The sequence below is a fragment of the Aedes albopictus genome, chromosome 1 (genome assembly GCF_035046485.1).
Source record: "Aedes albopictus strain Foshan chromosome 1, AalbF5, whole genome shotgun sequence".
Classification (NCBI taxonomy): domain Eukaryota; kingdom Metazoa; phylum Arthropoda; class Insecta; order Diptera; family Culicidae; genus Aedes; species Aedes albopictus.
Genome location: NC_085136.1, coordinates 79,271,656 through 79,297,948, shown reverse-complemented (window position 1 = coordinate 79,297,948; position 26,293 = coordinate 79,271,656). Strand labels below are relative to the sequence as shown.

General features: G+C 42.8%; 1 protein-coding gene across 4 annotated transcripts in view; it reads left to right on the top strand.

The window, feature by feature from the left end:
- LOC115253965 (septin-4) overlaps positions 1-14,743 on the top strand; it is an 85,616-nt gene extending 70,873 nt beyond the window's left edge. For all 4 annotated transcript variants that reach the window (XM_029854835.2, XM_029854837.2, XM_029854836.2 and 1 more), the window contains exons 4-6: positions 3,144-3,460; positions 3,521-3,765; positions 13,397-14,743. In XM_029854835.2, coding sequence (XP_029710695.1) covers positions 3,144-3,460; positions 3,521-3,765; positions 13,397-13,480 — 646 coding nt within the window. In that variant the 3' untranslated portion in view covers positions 13,481-14,743. The remainder of the gene's footprint in view (positions 1-3,143; positions 3,461-3,520; positions 3,766-13,396) is intronic.
- The last annotated feature ends 11,550 nt before the right edge of the window (positions 14,744-26,293 follow it).

Below are 26,293 nucleotides of genomic sequence, written 5' to 3'. Positions count from 1 at the left end.
ATAACTTCAAGTTGTGTGAAACGTTTTTCAGAGCTCATTATATAAGTCAAAGATGGACAAAGTTTCATTGCATTCGGTTCATTGAATCCGGAGATATAACAGCTCAAAGTTGACTACCGGATAATTCAACCTTTTTCTAAAATGCTCATAACTTCGTGCAGAATAGCCCGATCTTTTCCAAATTGTGTCCACTAATACACAGCTAGTTGATCAACTTACAGTGAATATTTTAGAATATTTGATGCACTTATCGAAAAGTTACAGCTAATTGGATATTTTTTGAAAAGTGGAAATTTTGCCTGTGCCGATCATTTTGTCTATCCCCTGTATGCATAGAAAATGTGTGAGTAAATTTGAGTCAGAATTTCTCAAGTATGATTTTTTGAATATGTTTGCAGGAATCCTCTCAAAAAATTGATGAAACCAATAACTGAAAGTAGTAACGTAATTTTGATCGGATTCCTGAAGTATTTCTTTCTGGGTGTACCCTCTGAAAATTTCTGAAGAGCTACAGGGGGAAAACCAACTATCATTCTATCATTCTGAATATACAAAGCAATGTTAGATTAACTTGCAGAAGAATTCCATTTTCTTTAAAATATCTCATTTTAGGGAGTCTTTGATGAGATTCCCAAAATATTTACGGGCGTGATGTCTCATTTATTTTCTGGCGTATTCTTCGTGGCATTAAGGGAGAAGTTGCCGAGTTTTCTGTTGACTAGATTATCTGGAATGTTTAGGTTTAGATCTTCTTTAGAGAACTATTGTTACTAGCTTTCGTTTTTAATAAGCTTCATAAATGTACAATCTGTCAGCATGAAATTAAAACATTAATATTAAAAGCTTATGTTTCCTTTTCTCAAATCTGGACGGATGCAAGAGGAAATATATTGGTTCGATTGCATCTGCAACAGCACAGCCGTGTTCTCGACTGATTATTAGGTTTATCCTAGCAAAAACTGTAGAGTAACTTGACTTGACTTTCTCAATTATTCTCTGAGGGAAGCCATGGAGAGCCTTCCAAATAAATGAATAAGTAAAAAAAGCCAGTCAAATAGTATTTTACGGTACCCCTGAAATAACTCTTGCAAAAGCACATATTTTTTCAGATTTTTGGGAGATATCATTCCGGAGGTTTCTCAAGAAATTATGTTATAAATCATTCAAGACTTCTACAAAAGCACACTGAATGACTTTCATCATTTGTTTTCGGAATGTAGAGTACTCTTTTCAAAGTTGTTTTTTGCAGACAATATTTGAGAAGTACTATAAAAAATATTCTAGACATTCTAAAGGATTATACCACATTTTTTCAAGATTGCATTTACCCCAAGTAACCATGGTGCTGAAGCCTTATTGCATGCTGATATAAGGTATATTTAGAGCAATCATTACTTTACATACAAACTAGAAATCAAATTACGATTCTACCGGTATAATCTTGAATCAGTCGCATAATTGCCATTTCCACTTTAAATCGACCTTAAGGTGAAGGTTGCTCGAGATCATAATAATAAGCTTGGCTCCCGCTCTAATAACCCTCTCAACCACCCACTCAAAACAAACAAATCAGACGGCGCACAGTGTAGTGTGACTTGGTCAAATAAACTAACAAAAACGTTCCAAATGAGCTATATTAAAATAGCAGTTGTACCTTTGAATTTTGGCACACATATGATTTATTGCATATGCCCACCAACACAATTTGTTCTTATAAAATATTTTTAAATTTATTTAAATCCTTACTTTGCCCAATATTTCCACCAATTATCCCATTGTGCACCACTTTATTTATGTTTTTGTTGACAACTCTCTCCTCTCTTCTCTCGTACTTTTTCTCTCTGACCGTAGAAAACTACCGTGTTATGGGGTGACATTAATTGATGTAATTTCAACTCATAAACAGCGAACGATTGTTCTGTTATCTATTGAAATCACATTGGAAGTATGATATTCAAAATAGTTAAAAAGATTAACAAAATAACAGCCTTGTTTCGTGATAAACATGAACTGCGGTTTTATCAATTTCACCGTACGTTGAACAATACCACTCAGTTTGACGGTACGCTTTTCCGTTTTAGCGAACCGCGATGTAAATTAATCCGGGTTTTCGGCCACGAAAGTGGGAAACGCGTAAGTTTTTCGCGATAAACGGTAGATCAGGCGAAAGTGCGGACAATTTCACGTAATCGATCAACTTATTACAGTGCTGTGTTGTGTGGAAGACTGTTAAAAAGTGATTTGAAAATAAGGGTGACGCGCTTGTCGAAGAAAAAAAAGTGCAGTGTGTGCTACATTTTGGCACGAAATTGTGCAAATATTGTGAAAATTGCAAAGCAGTACTTCCTGACGGATGAAAAATATAGTTGTCTACCACAAGTAGCAACCTGAGTGCAATTTGAGAAGGTAAGCAAGTATAATTTTGAGAAATTGTTCGCTAACTTCCGCGCTTCTCGATGACTATGGTGAGGGGAGGGAGGTATAAGCGAGAGAGTGGCGGCCATACTCGCTGCCATTTTGTAACCCCTGCAACTATGTCCTTAAGGAGTGATCATGCAAAGTAATGATTGCTCTAAATACACCATATATCTGCATGCAATAAGCAATAAAGCTTCAGCACCGTGGTTATTTGGGACTAGACATTACTTAAAGAATTTTATCAGGTCCTCGAATTTCCTTCTATGAACTGCACCAGAACATCATACTGCACCAGAAATTCACACAGAAATGATTACATATATTACAAAAACACAAGGATTTCAACATGCTCACTGAAAATTTTAACGAAATTCCGCCAAGAGTTTCAGCAAAAGTTCTAAAAATATTCTGTTTTAAATATAGTCACATGAATCATGTGCTAAAACGAACAACATTTTTTGTCTCCAGTAACACAAAATTAGGTTTTCACTATTTTAAATATCAATTCTTGTTTTACTCCTTGACTAGATTTCAGGAGATTGAAAATAGTTGAAAATAGTGACTTTTTAACAGAAAAAGTGACTTTAGTTGAAGTCTTGAAAATAGTGACTTTATAGTGACTTACACGAAAATAGTGACCAAGTCACTAAATAGTGACTCGCTACCAGGCCTGCTGTTGGCTAGTAGATGATCACGTGAGTAATTTTTTTTTCTGTTTCTTCTAGTCTCCGACAGATGGACATCGACTTGATGCGACGGATGCACAAGAAGGTCAACATCGTGATAGTGATCGGCAAGGCGGACACGCTGACGACGACGGAAGTGCAACGGTTGAAGACCCGCGTCCTCGAAGATATCGAATCAAACGGCCTGCAGATCTACCAGTTTCCCGAGTGCGATTCGGACGAAGACGAGGAGTTCAAACAGCAGGACCGTGAACTGAAAGCCAGCATTCCTTTTGCCGTGGTGGGGAGCAATGTCGTGCTCGAGGTGGCCGGCAAGAAGATTCGGGGTCGTCAGTACCCTTGGGGGGTTGTGGATGGTGAGTACGGCAGGGACTTCGAAGTAAGAACAACCCTAACGACCCATTACGAAATTTCAGCGGAAAACCCCCAGCACAGTGACCTCATCAAGCTGCGTACGATGCTCATCTCGACGCACATGCAGGACCTGAAGGACACCACCCGCGACGTACACTACGAGAACTTCCGGGCCCAGTGCATTTCGCAGATTTCTCAGCACGCGCTGCGGGAGCGCAACAAGCTGAAACGGGAATCGATCGCTTCCAGTCACGAATCCAGTAGTTTTAACGACACCGATCGGTTGCTGCAGCAGAAGGAAGAGGAAGTGAGTGTTGTGGCCTGTTTCCTGTCTCAGTTTCCCACGGTTTGGCTTTAGTTGTGTATAGACAGACAGACAGACAGACAGAAAGAAGCGTCAGCGCGATTGTCGCTGAATTATCATTTACGAATTGCAGCATGACAAAATAGTGTAAGGATTTTGGGAGCATTAAGCCCAAGAACAATTTTATGGGTTCCGGATGTTTGCGAGCACCAGTTCAACAAGTAGAATGCACTATTTTCATATTGGTCTCATGGCTATATCCTTGTTTCGGTGCTTGGCAGATCAGTTGTTGGAAGATGGTTTGTGGTCTCGTTGAAATTAAAAAAAAACAAACTTTGGTAGTCAAAAGACTATCACTTCCGTCTTTAATGCAGAACGCCATGAACTCTGTAGTAGGTCATCTTCCTCATGTTTTCTTTAACTATGTAATAATCATCTTCCATCATTTTTTTAGTAGAAGGCTTAACAACAGTTCTTTCAATCACTCGATCTTAAACATATGGTATATATTGCGTAGGTCGTTTGACTATTATATTGATCTTCTCACTAACACGATTTCCGATAATCGATTTATCAATATGGGAGGGTCGAAAATTTTAATGTTTTTAAGGGCTTTAAAGAGTTGTTCCAACAAGATAATTCAATGGGTACCGAGATCTCCATGAGCCCAAGTGTATTTCATGAAGTTTTTCGCTACGGACATAATTTCTTTAAAAATTAAGGTCTTCTATAGCACGTTTATGCTCAATAGAACACCCTGGACAAAGAATCTGTAATAATTGAGTCCCTAAGGAAGGTTCTAAGCGTGACCGAAACGTCAGACAAGCTTAAACAGCCGTATTTTTTTTTTTCAAGGCTGAATAGGCCATTTATATCACAGTCGAAACCGAAAACTGCCAACCCACCATTTTCTCTGCAGTTCAAGCCAAATTCGGTAGACCGTGGAAGATACGGAATTGTACTTGTCCGCCCCGTACCACTTCCGTTTTGTGTAGAGCGAGTGTCAGCTGTCTTGATCTCATCCAGCCCTCCACTATGCCGATCACATGCGTCCTATAGCACAAGTCTAATGTGCCGCGGCACAGCTAACCAGTTTTCCGCGATGGTAGTGTGAGCCTCAGTACCCCGTCATACGCCACGGGATTGACGCCTTAGGTACCTCCGCCGTGATGTTGTAACTGCTGTAACTGTTCTTTCTCGGTGTCGTGGAGAAGCACCCTGTTCTGGAAGTAGCTCTGCAGTATCCGACACAGGCTATCCGAGACTCCATTCCAGGGTAGGGTTCTCCTTGGCATTGCGGAGTTGCATACATGCCTTAGGGCTCTGCCTAGATCGCTGGACAGATTATGAGGAATCGCTCCAGAAATTTCGGCTTTTCGAAGCGCGAGGTCAGCCATCCCCGATGACTTCCAATGACCCTCGGCTACGAGCCCACGCGTTAGTCTAGCGTTTACACCACTGCGTTGAAGTCTCCACCGATGACCAAAGAACTCAATCCCACTAGTGCGTTTGATAGCGAAGCTACCGGTTGGTGTCCGGCCATTTGGCCGAATGCCGTTTGGCCGAATGCCGTTTGGCCGAATGTCGTTTGGCCGAACGCCATTTGGCCGAAAGGGTCGTTTGGCCGAATTATTATCAAAAGGTTTTGGAGGCGTGGGCAAACTCTGGATAACATTCTAGCTGCCAATATGATCATCAGAAATATTTCCTTCTTTTAATCATAGGCTATTCTTTCAAGTTTTACCATCAAGGGATTAGTTGGCGTTGAAACTGGGACTATTTTTGTCAGATTTTTCCTTCTTTGAATCAAAGGCTGTTCTTTCGAGCTGTACTGATATAGGCAACAGTGGCAAGATCACTTAAGTTCATCATCCTTTTTCGGCCAAATGGCATTCGGCCAAATGGCGTTCGGCCAAATGACACTTTCGGCCAAATGGCGTTCGGCCAAACGGCATTCGGCCAAATGGCGTTCGGCCAAATGACCCGGAACCCTACCGGTTGTACAGATCCCCACTAGCCTTATACGCTACCCAGCTCCCGTTGTCGGGAGGGATGCAGTAAAGGTCCTCCACGCGTGGATATTTAGGCCCACCCGTCGTGACCCTGCAGTCGCTTTGTTCACCTCTCCTACAGGGAGTGTGATCGTGTCGATCTGTGTGCCTGTCGGGCCTTTTCGCAGGCATTTGGTGCATCTACCTCATACTGCTGCTTGAGGGTGGCTGCGAACTCCTCTGCGTCGGTAATCTCGTCCGGGTTTTTACACTGGAGGAGTCACCTCCGCCGTCAGGGCTTTCACCTGCACCTTCTCGCCCAGTACCTCTTGGCCTCGTAGGAGGTGCCCTTCTAGGACACCTCCTTTTTCAGTACTAGCATCATCTCTCCGGCTCTGGTGCGCCAAATGCTTTCTACATCCGCGCCCTGCGGTGAGACGATTTAGCCTCCGACACCTCGACGTACGTATCCGCCTCGGTTTTGGCGACCAGCGCATTGCTCCTTTCGCGCTTGCGGGCCGGTTACGCCCTCTCGTTTTCCCCTACCTTAGTTCCCAACTGTGATCCAAGGGTCCTTCCCTTGGTTCTGTTGACCCCTAGTTTTCTTGAAGTTGGCCTCGTGGGGATTGGTTTCCCTGCCCTTTGTGCTTTTTGCTGGTTGCTCGCACTGGCCGATCCCTTTCCCTTCGACGATTCACTCACTTCTGCCGTGCGCTTCTCACCCCTCGGGGGCCACGCCTCTTCGCCTGATTTCGGCCATGCAGCTTGAGCCGTGGCGTGACCGCGCTCCGCTCTTCGGACATAAGGTTGTACTCCTTCTTGACTAGGACCACCATTGGAGATGAACCAGCCGCGGGTTGAAAATCTCCTTAATAAAGCTGATAATAATAACAATAGGGCCACCGACTTGCGAATAAGCTTCAGCAGTCCTTACTTGAGATTCTGGCTGATGTTGCTTCGCCCGCTCGTGTAACCGATCAGCTCATCGAGCTGCTCAGCGACTACTAAAATTTTTGGTAGCCCGTTCCTATTGCGGTTCAGCGCCCTTGTGAGGTCTACGCATCCTCAGGCGACACTGTACCGCCTCGTGTATCTCAAACTTACTCTCTGGGGGTACACCGGCTTCCACTCTCATCCTTCGTAGTGGAGATTTCGCCAGTCCTCCTCTCACAAACAGGCTTACCATCGACCCCACTTCCTAACCGCTTACGCTCTTATTGTTGAATTTATGTCTGTTGGATTCCCCTTAGTGCCACTATATCTCTCTATCAATGAAGTAGTCGCCAATGATCCTGGTGGTTATCTATGCAAGCAGGAGGCCACCCAAGGTTTGGCACAACCCCTTATGTGGAGTGGGCTCATGAGACCTTGCTACGGTTTATGGAATGGAAAACGGCATCGCCGTTTTTGGTCAGTGTCACCCGACCTTACTAAGAGGATATAATACCGTCGCTACCTGGTCCCCTGTGCATGATTACCTAAGCGTATATCCATCGCCACACTTTTCAAAACGGTGCAATGTCACTTGTACATAGTTACTTCCGGATGTGCAGTATTACCGAAGAGGCTCAGCAGGGCCCACTGCTTAGCCTTAGTCATGCCTAGGCCTATTCTGCTTGAGCTACCTGTGCAGTGTGTACCCAGAATTCGGTAACCTCCCAGGGGAAGCACCACAGAACATAAGTCCACACTACCAGTGTGTAAACAAGATTCGTTTTGGGAAAGAATCCTAGGCTCCCACCTAAGATCCCTGTGTTTCGACTGAAGCGTCCGGTAGTGTATGCGCAATGTTCCAGGCAGTCGACAACGAGCTAGGCCGATTGAGACGTGCGAAGATCATCACACCGGTAGATATTTCGGAGCGGCCAGCTCCGATTGGGGAGTTTCGTAAGGTAAATGGGAAATAAGAGTCTGTGGAGACTACTCGACGGGACTGAATAAAGCACTGAAGAGGGCAGTATCCGTTACCTTTGCCACAGGATGTCTTCACCAATCCAGTTAACTACACTGTTTTCAGCCTGACGAATGCGTTTCCTACAAGTGGAGGCGGATGAATGCCCTAGCAACCTCCTGAAGATTAAGACGCGCCGAGAACTATACGTACATCTACAACCATCTTCCACCTTGAACCAAGTCTGCGCCCGGAGCATTTCAAACAGCTGATCAACACGATGTCGGTCGGATTGAAACAAGTGAGCGGCTACCTGGACAACATAGTTGTTGGCGGATTCGACATAAAAGACCACAAAAGGAATCTTCGTGCGGTGCTGTGCAGCACATTCAGAAGTTCGGATTCACCATCCGAGCGGAAAAGTACAGTTTATCTGGGACATCTAAGTGAAATCAATACAGTTAAACCACAGATAAACAGACGTAACACATGCGAAATTTCCATCGACCACGCTTTTAACGATCATTTTAAATTTTCATAGTTGTGGCTTTCACAATCAGAGGCGCGCGCATAGTTTTGCTATGCGTTTGACGTTTCACATTAGCGCCTTCTGTTAACGATATTGCACAACACAGTGATTCGTGCAACTTTTTCACCAGGTGATGGTAGTGTGAACTGGGCGTTGGATTTTCATGAAAATCGTTCAAGGTGTTACGTCTGTTTGTCTGTGGTTGAACCCTGTAAAATTTGAGCTATTCAGAGGATGCCTGCAGCGAAGAATGCCAGAGTCTGTCATTTCGTGAGTGCTTTTAACTATTACGGGAAGTTCGTAATCGAGGGTATTCCAGAAAACACGGCGAACCGTCTACAGGGCTAAGTACTGACGCTCAGGTATCAGTAGGTCGGCTCCAGAGGCATGTCGTCATCAACAAGTACGTTTAGACCAAGAAGTTCGGCAATGCCGATGATCTGCCGAGGTTAGTTAACAATCACGCTGAGCTTGACGAGAACGATGTGATTGCGAGCTCAAGAATCATGCTCGCAATCCATACAACTCATGGAGGATTTGCAATATGTGGCAGACGACGCAGTAAGCTTTCTTTCGCTCAGTTTCAAGTCGGTGGAAAAGGATACCCAATTTGACGAACAGTTGTGTCCAACCAAAGTGTACCGATACCTTTGAAAAGGTTAGTCGAAAGAGACGAAGATTTTCTGTACACTGTTGGAAAGTGTATAATGGTCAGAGAACGCTTGATGATTTCCGAGAAGCATCTATAACAGTTTGTGTGGCAGTTGCACCGGAGACACCACAGGATCCCACGGAAGAAGGTGCTAGCAGGTAACTACGTATATTGGCAGTTGATAGATGAAGATATCGCTCAGTCCGGTCTCATTGACGGAGTTCATTCTTAACTAGCACTCGACGCGCATTGAAAGTAGCTTGAAGTAGTACCAACGTAACGGATAACTTCCATGGCCGCGCAGTCCACGAGCATAATGTTCTAGCAGTTCAGCAGTGACAGTGTGGTATCGATTACGTCACAACAGCACCTTCTTATTCGCATCCGAACGGTTGGGTGGACAGGTTCGTGGAAACGTTCTACAGAGAGCGCTAGAAAATATTCATGAAGAGAAGGTCGGCGTTTGAAGATTTCCTACTAACCTTCTCCACAACTCTGAATGGAGAGGCCCACAAAGGCAGATATCAGTAGATCCGCTCCAGAGGCACGGAACGACGAACGCAAGTCCCCGGGCGGTGCATCAGAAGTCTGGGCCTGCTTTTCGCTCCGCCAGAGAACGGAAGAATAACGACACGGAAGAGAATCAGAGGATCTGCATACGATGCGGTCTATGCAAAGGTGTACGTACAGAAACAAGAAGGGCTGGAACAGTGGGTGAGAAGATCGCCAAGACCTAGATTGACGATCAACGGATGGTCCTAGGGCATGTCAACCAAAAGCGCAGTTGTGGCGGTAACAGGAACCTGCAGACCGCAGTCAACACTACCTCTAGATGTTCTTCTGGATACGAGGAGCATTCCAAGAGCTGCGCCGCAAGGTTCAACTCCATCTTTGTTGCCGACGGACACAGAGGACTCGTCTAGCAAGTTCCCACCGTTGACACCTGGGCCGATCACGTCCACGTCCTCGTCAGTGTATACATCCTTGTTGTCGTCATCATCGTCATCTGTGTCTGCTAACATTCCCAGAGTTCGCAAAGACAGACAGAGAACCAGTGTACTCTAGACTAGTACAGTTTCCAGTAGGTCTTTTATAGCTCGTAGGCTTCAGCATCTATAAAAAATATTCAGCAATTCTTTCCGATATTTCTCCATGAATTCTTCCTACCAAGTTTCATTTTATAATTCATTCTTAGGCGCCTATCCCAGGATTTCTCCTACAACTCCTCCCGGTATTCCACTCAGGATTCTTCCTGGTAAACGTACAGGTAGTCATCTATCGAATTTCTGCTCCAGGGATATTTGTAGGTGATTCTTCCGGTATTCCCAAAGGGATTCCTCTTGAGTATCTTTCAGGGATTGCTCCAGAATTCTTTCAGGGATTCCTTCCAGTATTTAGAGGATTCCTTTCGGGATTTTTCGACGGATTCCACCCAGGATTCTATCATTGATTTCTCACGAGATTTCACAAGGGATGTCTGCAGGGGCCTCTTTAAATATGTTTTCTAGGTTTCCGTCAAGAATTCCTTCAGGGATATCAGCATGGATCTTGATTTCTCCCGGGATTCTTTCAGGGGTTTCTTCCAGCGTTTTTCTCAAGATTCTTTCAGCGATATTTCCCCCGGGACTCCTTTCGGAGTTCTTTCCGGGATTCCTCCATTCATTCTTCTCGAGGGTCCGTTACGGATTTCTCCTGGGATTCTGTGATTCCTCCAGGACTCTGTTAAGGATTCCTCCATTTTTTTTTTTGTTTTCTAGAATTCAGTTAGGAACTCCTCCCAGCATACTTTCATCAATTCCTCTTTGGGTTCCTTTAAGGAATTCTCTCGGGATTCCTTCAGGTGCATTTCCGACATTCCATCAGGGGTTTCTCCCAGGAATCTTTCATGGATTCCTTCAGGGATTCATCCCAGGATGCCTTTCGGGTTCTTCCACAGATTATTCCTGAGATTCCATCAACGGTTCCTCCAGGATTCTTCCAGGGTTTTATCTCGGACTTCTTTCGGGATTCCTTCCAGGATTCCTTCATTAGCAGGGACGTGGAACTATCTCGGCACTTTTCTGCTATAACTCAGCCAGACTTAAGCACAATTTTTGGAACGCGGTGAGATACGTATAGTATCCAGCCGTGTACAAAATTTCAAGTCAATTGATTTGGAATTGACAGAGTTATAGCATAAAGTGCCCAAAATACCGGTCACTGCCCAAGTAGCTCGCCACCCTACCTCTCAGAATTTTTCCATTGAGTTATCACTCACAGGTTCATTTTAGAAAATTCTTCAAGGATGCATTCAGGGATGGTATCAGTGATTCTTCCCAGGATTTGTTTAGAGATTTATTCAGGGATTTCTTCCAACATGCCTTCATTGACGTCTTCCAGGATTTCTTAGGAGATTTCTCCCAGGAGGCCATCCGGCATTCTTTAAGGAATTCATCCTGGATTTTTACAGGAATTTCTTCGGGATTCTTTCGGATCTCATCAGGGATGTTTCCCGGGTTTATCTAGAAATTTTTTTAGAAGATCACTCCAGGGATTTCTCCCTGGATTACTTCAGATTCCTCCCCCGGATTCCTCCATTGGTTTCTCCTGAGATTGTTTTATGGAGCTCTTTTGGTATTTTTCTTGGAACTTCTTTAGTGGTTTCCCTGGTTACGTACAAAAAGCTGAAATCCAACTTTTTTCTAATGGTATTTCTCCTTGTATTCCTCCAGGATTTTGTCAAGGATTCCTTCAAGAATTCATTCTGGTATTTCGTTAGGAGTTCCTCCAGGGATTTCTTCATTGATTTATCTAGGGATTACCTAAAAGATTTCTCTCGGGACCCCTTTCCGGGCGTTTTTCACGGATTATTTCCAAGAGTGCATTAGGGAAACCTCCTGGATTTTTCCTGGGTTTTCTCCTGGAATTCCATCAGGGATTTCTCCCAAGCTTCTTTCAGGGACTCCTTCGGGTATCCTCCGTGAATTCTACCCAAAATTGCTTCATTGAATTCTCAATTTCCTAATTGATTTTTCAGAGGTTTTCTTTAGAGATTTCTCCAGAGATTCTTTTAATAAATGCTTTAAGTAACATTCCAAGGATTATTCCCCGGTTTCAATAAGGGCATTCTTGTGGAATTCCTCCAGAGACCCGTTCCGGGATACTTCTAGGGATTCCTTCGATGATTTCTCTTGGAATTCCTTCAAGGATTGCTCCGGAATCATTTCAGAGATTTCTCCTTCTTCTTCTTCTTGGCGTAACGTCCTCATTGGGACAAAGCCTGCTTCTCAGCTTAGTGTTCTATGAGCACTTCCACAGTTATTAACTGAGAGCTTCCTCTACCAATGACCATTTTGCATGCGTATATCGTGTGGCAGGCACGAAGATACTCTATGCCCAAGGAAGTCAAGGAAATTTCCTTTACGAAAAGATCCTGGACCGACCGGGAATCGAACCCGTCACCCTCAGCATGGTCATGCTCAATATCCGTGCGTTTACCGCCTCGGCTATATGGGCCCTCATTTCTCCTATGATTCTGTTAGAGATTTCTCCAAGGCATTCAAAGGGACTCCTTTTGAGATTCTGTCATGGATTATTTCAAGATTATGGTTTCGTGGATTCCTTCCGGGATTCGATTCTTCATGGAATTCCTTCGGGATATCTTCCAGGGTTTTCTCACGGGATTTCGTGTAGATATGCCTCCCGATATTTATTCAAGGATTTTTTAAAGTTTCCCCGTGAATTAATTTGGAGATTTCTTCCGGTATTCTTCCAGGTATTCCTCCGGAGATTAGAAGTTTTACGAACCGCCATAAAATCTAATACCTTTAATTTTGGTTTTATGAAGGTGTCAAGAAACTCTTCTAGTCTATTTGACTATAAAATGTTACTTAGGTTTGGGGTTTCCTCTGGGGATTCCTTCTGGATCCTTTCAGGGGTTTCTTCAGAAATGTCTCTCGTGGTTCCTTTCTTGATTCTCCCGGGTTTGCTTTTGGCGATTCCTCCCGAGATTCTCTTAAAGATTCCTTCAAGGATTTCTCACCGGTTTTCTTGTTTTCCTTAGGGAATTCTTGTACGAATTCTTCAGAGATTCCTTCCGGGATTTCATCAGGGATTGCTCCAGAATTCTTTCGGAGATCTCTACCATGATTCTTTCAGACATTCCTCTAGGACATTCAGAGGGATTCCTTTTGAGATTCTTTCGGGGATTACTTCACGATTACTTCATTTTATGAATTCTTTCAGGGATTTCTGCCGGAATTCCTTCAGAATTCATCCTGAGTTTTCTCCTGGGATTCCTTTAGGGATTTCTCCAGGGTTTCATTCATGGATTCCTCCAGAAATCATCCCAGGATTTCTCTCTCAAGATTTCTCTAATGATTTCAGAGATTCCTCTAGTAGTTCCTTCCAATATTGTGCTTAGAATTTGCCCAGGATTTTTTCCTGAGAAATTTATCTTATTGATAATTTATAATAAAATCTTATAAGTCAAACCTAAGGGTGTTCATCAGAAGTAGAGATAACCTATAGAAGTTGATAGCTGAAACATTGTAAATACAACTAATTAACAACAACCCTTCTACCCATTTCAGATTCGACGAATGCAGGACATGCTTGCTCAGATGCAGGAGAAGCTGAAATGCACTCAAGTAAACGACACCGTAATCGACGTCTAGATGATGATGATGATGCATCCAAACGCCATCGAATCCCCCACTTTTGATGATAAACACGCGCAATTTTTAGGTGGAATTTTTCGTTATAGATTAGGGCCTGTCTCGCACCCAATGACGATACACCACATACAGATACAACAATCAGGAATTTAAGAAAACGAATGAATTTTGGTTTCGTTCTGGTTTATTTTGACACTTCGATCTGTCAAACGTGACAGATTGAATGTCAAACAGCGCAATAAAAACAAAAAAAATGCAAATTTGAGCCCAATCACAAATAACTCCTCAAAAAATAGGAAACAAAAATTCCTATCAAGTTTGTTAACGGTATAGAAGCTTCATCTCCTTCCCTTAACTTACATACCATCCCTCTTATCATCAACAAACAACCATAACACTTAATCGATGTCTAATTGTAATTGTAGCGAAAATGTACTCAATTTCCACACAACAAATAGAATCTTATATAGACCTAATCAAAATGATAAAAAAACTAGAATAATAATCGAACATGACCAAAGAACACAATCAACCACGAACAATAGGCACAGTCGGAAACCACCAAAAAAAAGAACACGTTGACCTACTGAAACAGATACAAAATAAAGAAAAATCGTGCAATAAGGAAGACAGGAAGCGGACAGAGCGAAATTTAGTCAGTCGCGAGAGTTGACGATCATTGGAGAGAACAAGTGAAAAAAGAAGTTGTTTCAAACAATCGGTTTAAGCTGTTATACTTTTGTAGTACCTAGTGTACGGTAAGTCGAGGAACGTCCGCTCTATTTTCTAACCCAGTAGTGTTTATAGGAAGCGACGGAACCCAACAACCATCAGCAGTGAAATTCAAGAAGCTATATTTATAATTGTTTGCTCTTACAAATGTTTATTTCTACAAACTACCATCTAGGTTTAATTATTCAGAACAAGAATATTTATTTTCCATCAAGTGGATCAAACTCGAATCAGTTCGCGCTAGCTTATGATCTGTAACTACTATTTATTTAATCTGAGAACAAGAAATCGACGACCGAATTTGTTTGCACTACCGCAAGGTTCGAACAAGGACAAACTTATTAATCCGATGGAGTAGTAGTACATAGTGTTCGATATGCGTTCCGCCACACCGTAAGAGTGCGTTATCTCTTACGCGCCGGACATTAGTGAATCCAGTTTGTAAAAGGACAAATTACAGTGCAACCACCTTACAAGTATTGCTAGAATGTCTATAGATATTTCAATAAAGTTTAATTTTAAAACATTGAAGGTACGTGCGTTTGCCAAACGTGTTTCATTAATAGCCTTATTGAATGCATATCACAAACAATAATTGAATAATTTCGGAACGAAGATGCAGAATAGTTGCTTATTTACAGTGACTCAGGATGGACAAATCGTTATTTCGGCAACCGCTGTTACTAGAGACTGATTATACTATTTTATGATTATAAAAGTCATAAAATCATGACGCTTCATGATAACATGACTACATGCATGACTACAACTCTTATTATCATGACGATAATGACGAATATCATAAATATTTTCTCAATTTTTTATTTAAAAAATGTCATGGATGCCAAAGACGTTACGACAAACCTATTCTTGTTGACCGTTATGAAGCATTATGACGCTGAGTTATAGAACCATGCCGCTGAGTCATAAAACTATAAAACAGCGGCATGAAGGAATGCAACAAAACAAACGGGTACGAGTTTTGCACTCGTTACACAAACCTGTGAAGCCATTTGTTTTTTCATCCCAATCCGATTCGCAGGTTTTTGTGGAAGACAAAACATTCCTAAAATTTTGAAAATTGTAATTATCTTATTACTCTAACTAATTATGAAAAATATGCCTGTAGTTTTAAGTTTTTCAGCACAGTAGAGTGAAGTGAGGTTGAGGATTGTCTGCAGCAGGAGGTAAGTGCTTGTTTTGCATACAGAATTTACGCTTCCCAGAAAAGATATTATTTCTTCAGCATATATGGCGGCTAAATCACTAAAATGTGAATAATAATTTCTTTCGCCCCATTCAACATAAATTACCTAGCAGGAACAAATAACTGCCACATAGCTGCAGCATACCAAAGCCAGGTATCATACCAAGACTAGGTATTGGCCTATTATCCTGGTATTGAAAATAACTTACTTTGGTATTTTGAAGGTATTGATAATGGATTATGGAAAAATCGATATTTGTTTGAAAAAATAGCCGATTATTATTTAGGTATTGCCATATTTGATGGCATTGTTCACGTGTTATGCACAGAATACACACCAGTTATTATTTTAGGTATTTTACCTCTTAGGCAGGGCTTCTTAATACTTCATTCAAGGTTGTAGGTATTCAGTTTCCCATACCTGAGTTTGTTATTCTTCAGCTATTTTTTCCTGCTCAGATTGAGTTAAAAGTCACCAAAAAGGGATTAGAATTAGAAGCGATTACGGTACAACATAATTCAAAAATCATAATTGATCACACGGATTGGCGTATCGAAAAAAAATCACTTTGCGTGAAACACAATAATTAAGTTTAACATAAGAAGCTAGTTTCCATTAGATTGAAAGCGGTTTTGATTTGGATCCGACTCTAAGCAAAATGCATAATATAGGCAAGATATAGTAAACATTTTTGCAAGAAATGGAGCAGAAACAATGCAGTAACAGTTAAGCCGTTGCAGAACCCATAACGGAAGAGCGCTTGCCAGCTATCCTCAAAACCAAAATCATAAATGACAAGTACCATTATCATAAAAAAGGCTCATAGATTCATAAATTTTCGTCATGGTTCCGGACTACATGCGTCATGTTATTAGGACACAGTTTAAAACTTTTTGCCGAAGGAACCAAAATCATAAACGATAAGTAATAGTTTTATGAATAAAGCTTATTGATTCATAAATTTACGTCATGATTCTGGACTATATGCGGCAGGTTATTATGACACAGATTACCACTTTTGCCGATAAAACCCAAATTATAAAAGAAAAGCACGAGTTCATGAATAAGGCTTGATTTTATAAATGTTCGTCATGATTTAGAGTATATGGTTTCATGCCGCAACTTTTTTTAGCAATAAATATAGAAAATGTAACGTCGAAGCTACGTTACGGCAAAACTCTTCATGATATCATGCCGATTTTAAAAGGTGTATTTTTATAGCATAAAAACACACATTTATCGCCCAATCACAACGCACATTGCCATTTTTGGGTTTCGGATTTTTACCTGTGTGCATTTCCAATTATTTATTTATTTATTTATTTATTTCTCATATAATGGGGTAGCGTAAGGAATATCCTTTTATAATGCTACAAACGTTAAATTCACGGAATCAAAATTACAAAATTCACCCGAAACTGACGCTATATTGATCGACGGTTTACAAACTAACCTAACTTATTGCTGATGCTGACTGTTGAACAAGGCGACACACAGCTGTCGAAATCAAAATGTAAGTGGGTTACTCTTGAGAATCTATTGAGATTATGAGACCGAAGATGTTACTTCTGTCGGGGTCTCTACAGTCCCGCGAATTGTGCCCCGGTTCAAGACACCTGAAGCAAGCCCCCGGTGAGTCATGTATGTCCAGCCAACATTTTTGTTTTCTTTTATAAAAGTGGCTTTTCGCCCGAGACGAGTTCGACACTATGCTGTTGATATTTATACATTTTTTTTTTTTTAAACTTGTTTCCAATACAATAATGCTTTGCTGAGTTTCGAGCCATTAACCGTGTGAATCGTTTTCTTCCCGTACGAGTTAGAGAAGTTCGGGCTCCTTTTAGATCGCACTGTACAGGCCCGCTTCCCTAAGGAAACTTAGGAGGACCGTTTCGCTGTCTCGTTGATTCTGTAGAGCTGTTCTGATACGGATGATTCCATATTGTTGTCTCAGGTGTTTGGAGGATGGGCAGTTGCAGATAAAGTGTGGTACAGAATTGTGAACTCTACAGATGTCGCACTGCTTTCGGAAGCCGCTACCGCCACCTTTGAAATTGTGCGAGACGGTTCTAACTCTTGAGAGTATGCGTTGGTCCCGCCTGTTCGGCAGGTCCATCCAGCTACTCCAGGGTACTCCGTGTAAATAAGCGGCCGCTACAACCCACATCGGCTAACCGGTCTGCTTCTTCATTACCTGGAATCCCTTTATGACGTGGAATCCACATGAAGGTTATGGGCTCACCTTTGGAGACCAGTTTCTGCGTAGCCTGGATCCAAGGATGGGCGTCACAAGTTCCTTGAAGTGCTGATACTGCGCTGGCCGAGTCCGTTACAATCAGCAACGGAGCCTCGCAAGGTCGAGGTACAGCTAGGGAGATTGCCGCTGCTTCTGCTGAAAACACAGAGCAGATTTCGGGGATACTGCGAGCTTCTTCGTAGGAGGATGAGTAGATTCCGAGTCCCACCCTCGTACTGTTGGATCCAAGTTTCTTTGAGCCATCTTGTACACCGGAGGGAGTACGATGTTGGCTACGGAGTGAAGTATTCGGTTTGCTTGGTTGGAGATAAAATCTGCTGATCCTCGGCTTCTTGTCCGTTCGAGGAAGCTGACGGTTTTCGTACTAATTGCAATGTCCGCCTTGTACTTAGATGGAAGTGCCCCAGCTTCGGCACATGCTGACTTGGCAGGAGTAGAAGGGAGTAAGCCAGAAATTGCGCGAATAGTATTATTGTAAACAGGCCCCAGTTTGAGGGCGAGACGCGACAGGTTATTTCCGCTCCATAAAACAGCCGGCTTCCAATTACTGCATCAGCCACCCGCAGTTGAACTTTCCTGTCACTTCTGGTCCGCTTGTTCGTAATACTCTTCAACAAGTTTATCCGGTTTCTACTATTTTCTTTCACTAAGACGAAGTGCTGTTTAAAGTTTAGGTGTCGGTCGAAGGTCACGCCTAGAACCTTTACTGATTTCTTCGTAGGGATGGCTTTCCCATCAATCATGATTGGCTTTCGAAGCACTGGATGGTGTCCTGAACAGACATGTGTCCTGATGCATTTTTTCAGTCGAAAGTTCAAACGTTTTCGTCCAACGCCCAACGGCATTCATTGCTGTTTGAAGTTTTCTCCTTATGGCAGCAGGATGTTTACCGATCACCACGAGCAGGATGTCGTCTGCATATACAGTCGAGTCTCTTACTAAACGAATTCCTATTAAACGGACTCAAACGGCGCAGTATCATAACGTCCGAGGCCATAAAGTCCCAGGACTTTATGGCGCATTTTTTCGGGGCATAACGTCCGAACTTGCAGATACGCCACGAAGTCCAAGGAAAGAAGGCACATAGGATATAATGACGCATCCAAACTTTTGGACGCTATTTCGCAAAAAAACGCGACTTAATGCCCGGGACTGTATGGCCTCGGACGTTGTGATCCGGCCCCCTACTAAACGGACTTCTACTAGACAGGGGTGAGCGTTATAGGAGACTAGACTCGATCGTATTGATGACGAGCACGTCACCATTTTCATGCTTGGTTTTATATCCTTCAAACAGGCTTGATAATCCTCCTCGAAATCAAAAGAGTTTTGCAACATGCTCTAGAGCGGTGTTTTGCTTTTGCCTCGTCGCGAGGGAGCGAACGAACCCCAAACAGAGAGGCAATAAAAACTGAGCGAGGAAGAGGGGAACAAAAAAAGAGCCGATGATTATTTCGGGTTTTTGAGTGCGATTTTCGCCTCGAGAGTCTTTCTTTGTATGGGAGTGGGACTCGCGAGAGCTTTTTGAGTGTGAGTGGACGTGAGAAACACAACAAGCAATTATGAGTGTTGGACAAACTCCTCGCTGCGCGGCAAGCTCGCGCTCGGTGCTGTTGAGGCAATGAGAGTATAATGGAGGTGTGGTTGAGATGCTTTGTGTGCGTGAGATCCGTGTTTGGTGCAAAACATGTCACTACTACAAGCAAAGCGAGCTCCCATAAGAACGCGTGTCAAATAGTGACGTCACTATTTGTGTTTACATTTTTCTTTGCTTACTAATACATAGCCATCTCTTCTTCTTCCTCACCTGTAATATACTCTCATTGCTGTTGAGGATTTGCGTTGTGATTTCTGAGTTTTATTTTAACTCCTCAGAAAAACGCCAAAATCGCTTCCTCATTTTCTCGCGAGTGAGTTTCTGTCAAGCCTGCCTTCAAATGAAGAATAATCAAGATGTTGAAAAGTCTAACACTTGTGCAGTCTCTGCTGTGTAGTCCAATGATCATCAGTATTTATACTACCTTAGGTAGACATAATGGATCATACCTAGACATTTAGATACTGTCATGAATAGTATTCCATGTAGGTAGATATTCAGGCTTATTCTGCGCGGCGTGTGACGTGAGACGGACGGTTTCGTCTCACGTGACGTGAGACGACTAATGTAAATCAAATGGGGCGAGTCGACTTTTGTCACCTCATTCGACTCGTCTCACCTCACACGCCGCGCAGAATAAGCCTGATTATATGCACACAACCATTAGGTGACACTACACTTGGTACCTACGTTTCTACCTTTTCTTGGCTTGGTGCCCCTGCACTCATGTTTCTCTATCTTTTTTATGTCCTTTTTCTCCCTGTTCACGCGGATCTAGGCGCGTCCTCACTTGAATACTCGAACTTGTGATGGCTGAGGATTTATCAATGTTCACAACCCCCTGCTTCCGTCGATCCGGGACGGGCCAGTCTTTTCAGTCCTACCATAGACTAATTTCAAGACCTCGATGTACCAAAGAAAACCATTAAATTTTCTGTGTCCAGTCCGGTACCCAATAAATATTCATTACCGTGTATTTTTTCCGCGTAAATTTCCTTTTGTGTAAATTGTGTTTAGCGTTACACGGAGAAACGAAACTACCCAAAAGTGAGTTCTTTCCACCCAACTTCGGGGTTGCGTGCGTCAAGCCAATTTTGAGTTGATGGAATCGATGTTTTTGTTAGGTTGTTCCCGCTTGCTTCCATGTTAAAAAAATACCTAATTTTAAGTTTTTTCCACTCAACCGAAATTTTGACTAGGTTGTATTCACTCAAATTTGAGTACTGTGCTAGAAACTCAGTTTTGGCTTGACGCACGGAACTGCAAAAGTTGGGCTGTTTCTCTCTTCATTCTCTGACAACAACAGAAAGAGCGCATGAAAAGGGAGATGAAAAAGAACTCAAAATTGAGTTTAAAAGTACCTAATTTTGAGTTTTTCAGTTTCTCCGTGTACACCGATCTGACAGTAAGGGACTAAACATAAATTACGTAAGTGGGTACCGAGGATTATTCACAATCTGCGAACTTGATCGCGACCATGACGCCGCTGGCCCTACTCTTCCTAGCTTTCCGGGACGCCTGGCCGGGATCAGACTTACCGGTATTGCTGGCCTTCACTTTCGGGGTTAACAATCTACGGACCTTGCGAGCGCCGTCTAATAGTTTCACACCTGACGACTGCCTTGCACGCTTCTACGATTACTTGTCGTAAGCAACAACTACCCTTCAGGCTACCGCGGGTTCTGCAGCTGCCGCAGTTGGGCATGGTCCTGCTTGGCCGCCATTGCTGACTTACGAAGTTTTAACAAGGCCTGCTCCTGTCGTTTTTGCTGATGTTCAACATCGAGGACGCCAATCTGCCTCTGGTCTCCTTAGAGGATACCTGGCTAACCCGCACATCGCGATGGGGCAACTGTATTTGATTGATCCCTTCTAGAAGACTTCTGAGGTACAGTAAAAGCAGCCATCAACGACGCAGCCAGGAGCACCATCGGATACGTGTAAAGAAGTCAACGGAACGAATGGTTCGAACGTGGAAAGATAAAAATTGAAGCGGAAACGGCAGGGAGGAAGCAAGAGAAGTCTCGTCGTAAAAGTGGAAAAGGTAAGGATGGACAGAAAAATCGACAGCGAGAACCAACGAAAGCACAGAAGTCCGCTTGGCAATTCCTGTCCAGAAAGTTGATAACGTTTTTTAGTCGATGTTCATCAGCTACGAGACGACGTCGAAGACATACGGCTTTTCCGACGTGGAAAATCTGGTACGGCAGGAGTGCCTGAAAGGAGATGCCCTAGAGGCGGTGAGGATCAGACTACTTCTACCGAAAACCATCCCTAACATTGTGAAGACACTGCACATGCTGTACACGGATGGCATGCCCGAGCAACTTCTCAACATGCTGATGTCAAACGTTCGAAACGCAGCACTCTCGAAAGCATATCGGCAACCGAATTTTATTAGCTTCGGAGTGCTTATTCAACAGCTGGGCGATCACCTGGAAGCAATCAGGCCAACTGTTTGGAAGTTAGGTAGCGTTGAACGCTCGAACTCGAGCGTCGAACCTTCAGGTACGAGCTTGGAGTATTGTTGGTAGGTAGAATTGTTTGAGCGATGTCGTAGGTATATTGCTATAGAAAAATAATGTTGAATTGTATATACCTGAATGGAATAAAGAGTGTGGCGGTTGCTGATTGAGGTATCAGTCGGCAGCCGTCTAGTTTGATGGAAGGTGTCTAGCGTTTTATTTTCATTGTAATTTAGAAACAGGCATCTCAAGATGACAAGAAGAATCTACTGTGGCAGGACGACAACACCGAGTTTCGCGACAACTACCTTTTGGTGGTGAAGAGGCTGATGTGTCTAAAGAAGCACCGGAGGAGCTGTACGCCAAAGTTCGTTCCATGAGCGCCGACTGTCTCGTCAAAGGCTTCGCACACGAAGCGTCTAAGTCGGACCTGCTATCGAGTGGTATGTTTCATTGAATATCATCTACCAGGGAAAGAAGAAGTTTCGCCTGGTGTGGGACGCCAGAGTGGAATTCAGAGGAGTTTCGAAGTAGCAGAAGGGGTTGCACCATGCCGATGGTAATATGCAAGTTTCGAGAGCGGGAAGCCGGTTTCGGTGCAGATATAGAGGAGATGTACCGCCGGATGCGGATTCAAGAAGACGACAAGCGCAAAGGTTCCTATTTTGGGACGACTTGTCGACGAACAGTTCCAAACCGCGGCGATAGCCATCCTTGAAAACGATTACGTTGATGAGTATATCGATAGTGCTGTAGACACGATCGAGGAAACTATGAAACGGACGAAGGAGGTACGATACGTCCTCTGAAGAGGCAGTTATTTAGCTCCAAAACAGGGTCACGAACTCTGAGGAGTTCCTTGAGGTCATGAGAGAGCGAAAAAATGATCAGTGTGTACTGTTCAGCGAGGACAAGGAATCCGGATCCGAACAAGTACTGGGGATCGTGTGCCCAGCAAGTTACGGATTCTCGTTCCCCACCAACATCATACGATCTGACGCCGTTCCTGTCCAGCAAGAAGCGGACCAAAAGGATCCTGCTGCACTGCGTGATGAGCTTTTTCGATCCGTTAGGACTGTTGTCTGTTTTCACGTTCTATGTTCTATGTGAACAAAGAGAGCCTCTCAAATGCAGATAGGACCTATTGAAATGTTTGGCCTGATTTCAGTTCTTTTCAACGTAAGTGTTGCGACGGTATTTTGGTGAAACTGGCAACTGTATATAGTCCAATAAGAAATAATGAATTAGAAGACTTAGTGTTAAGTTGTGCGTCGAGTGATAGAGTCCGTTAGAGATTAAGAAACTATCATGTAAGTAATTTTAAGTTAAAACACATTGTTAAAGTATTGAAATTAATTATTTTTAATATAGCATTGAAGCTGCCGTGAAATACGCTGCTCTCAGTATGTGGTTCATTAATCTGGAAGAAACTCGCGCCAACAAACTTCAATGATGATAACTCATCAAAACAAAGAGGTCGGCATGGCTACCCGACTGGACACCATCAGAAAGCAACTCGAAGAGTTGGAAGAACGGAAGGCGCTTTGGCGAAAACAGTGCCAGGATGAAGAAAGACGCATGGCACTGGTTTTCGAGCGCGAACTTGCGCAAATGGATAAAAAGTTCTCCGATGCTATGGAGAAAATTGAATTGGAGTACACGGCGAAGAAAGAGGCACTAATGTGCAAATATAGTGGGAAAAGTGTTCCAGTACAATCGGCAGCAGAAAAGTCCGAATCGTGCGACGACCAAGCCCAGTTACAGTTTGCCTGCTCCAATGCTCCAGATCCAACCACAACGACATCCCAAATTAATTTCGTTGCTCCGCGAACGCAACTTCCCCAGCCGCTTTCAGCGGTATCTAATGAAAACAATGGCATCCCGCACACGGTCCCCATCGTATCGACGACAATCCATTCTAATCAGAATCAATCAGCACGCAGTATGCAGCTTGCTTCTGATCCGATAGAGATGGAAGTGAAACAATCGACGGTGAATATGAGAGAAGAATGTGCACTAGTGAAGAAGGCCCCCGTCGTCGTCGTCAGTGTTGAACGCAACGCTGTTTCTAGATGTGTTGTTTTCGACCCGGGTGGAGCTGCTTTGTATAAGATCACCGCACACTCAGCGAAGTGAACTACCGAAATTCATTAAAATACCTTATGAAATTTAGCCATAACTGTAAAGTATGGATGCCATAAGAATACCTTATGAAAATTGAACATGCTTATTATGACCTAATTACATAAGATAAACTTATGAAAAGAGCAGAAAAATCACAAAATGATGCAGACTGGAATCGATCCATGAACGTCGAGATCACTGAGCTAGTGCCCAACCCACGTGGCTATCGACGCTTGAGAATATCGTGTTGCTAAATGTGTATAAAAGCCAAACTGTGAGTCGATTCTGCGTCATAGACCGACCTTATGAAAATCGTTCTAGCCGTTATGAATTGTTTAAAGGCCATTTCATAAGTTAGACCTTATGATAATCTTAGGTTTATTTGCCTGAGTGCACCGATTGTACTGCACGGTGGTACAGGAAGGTGTGATTGAGGAAATTTAATGCAAGAATTAAAATGTATATAGATTCGAAAAGTGATGAAATAGTTAGTTACCAGTCTCACGGGGGGGAGAATGTTGCGACGGTATTTTGGTGAAACTGGCAACTGTATATAGTCCAATAAGAAATAATGAATTAGAAGACTTAGTGTTAAGTTGTGCGTCGAGTGATAGAGTCCGTTAGAGATTAAGAAACTATCATGTAAGTAATTTTAAGTTAAAACACATTGTTAAAGTATTGAAATTAATTATTTTAAATATAGCATTGAAGCTGCCGTGAAATACGCTGCTCTCAGTATGTGGTTCCTTAATCTGGAAGAAACTCGCGCCAACAGTAAGACTTCACAAATAAATAGTAAATCTGTTAAGGAACTATTTTTATTTCAACCCATGAGGATAACTATGCCATTAATTAAGACGTCAAAGTTTGTCATTATTTTTTTGTCGAAAAAACAGCTTTTCGTGAAAACTTTTTTTGACAAAAACATTGAATTTGTATGCGCATACTTAATGTAATGCCTTTAGATAGAGAACAACATGTGAAATCATGATTTACAATCAAAAACATTCAAAAAACTTCAGTTATGATGCTCTACAGACACCATGGGCGGGAAAGGGTTAAGGATGGACGATATTTGACGGTGTGCAGGTGAACAGTGTGTGGCGGCAAAGAATGAACTACGAGCTCGTCGCATTCTACGGCGAACCCAATATCCAGAAGGTCGTGAAAACCTGAAGGATACAGTGAGAAGAGCATGTTACAGGAATGCTGGATAGAAAGTGTGCAAAGATTGTGTTCGCAAGCAATGCGGGTGCTACAAAACGACGTGGAACACAGCGGACAAGGTGGACTGTGACCAGCTCGAGAGTGTTTTGGCGACTATATAGGACGTTCCAGAGGCTGGAGAGAAGCATCAGCGAACCGAAATGTGTAGCATAGAATTGTGGACTCAGTCTTATCTTATTAAATGAATGCAGTGTTTGGACGAAAAAGTGATCAGTGAACCACTCGGCAGTTTTTCTTCCCTTCTGTTGGTTCTGTTTCAATTACCAAGCGGTGTATGTTCTCTCGTCGAGTCGCATGGTTCACGAAGGAACACAAAGAGGATACTCCGATATAAACAAGCTGCGGCGATGAGCGGGCATCGCTAAGTGTAACACTTACCGATGATCGCTCATCGTTGGCTTGGGGCAACTGTGAATAATCGTTATTTTCATCAGTATTTAATGCGTTTTCGCTTTAAAAACGTGAAATACTATTTAATTTAACTGTATTCATGACGTTGCAGGTTGTGTAGTCACAATAAAAAAATAATTATGGCAATAAAATATTCTTACCGAATGCATCGCTTTCATTAGCGTCATCGAGCATCTTCTCTCTTGATTGCGCTCTCGTATCGAACCGGGCAAGAGAATGAACAGCATTTCGGGGAGCGTTCCCGAGCATGTTGGTTCATGAAATGTTACAATCGCGAATGTATCACTTGCTGAGCATGGACCATTCAATGGTTCGCGATAAAAATCCACACACTGAATGAATGCCTTGTTTCAATGTGTGCTTTAAAGTTACAAGTATGGTTCCGACGTGAGTACATTACTCTGATTACGTATAGGTACGATTATGGAATCACAAATCGAATTCGAAGTATACATCAAAGGCTAATCGTTGACAATGCCACTCTATTCTTCCGTTGATTAGCACTTGTACTTTACAAACTACTGCGCTCAAAATGCTCGATTTGATAAGATATTTAGGTACTACCGGGAAAGAACTGATAAGAAAACCTTCACCACCTCAACATCTGGTCAAAGCGACGAGCGCTTCATTGTGGTAAAATTATCTATCGCTTGAGGTGATAAGATAGCGCAAATGATTCATTGTCGTAGGCATGAACTTAGTTTTTTGACTCCTAAAAAATCACCAAATTCTCGCATGATTCACCACATCCCGGAAACCGTTCGGATCCAAATAAACGAAACGTTCGACAGC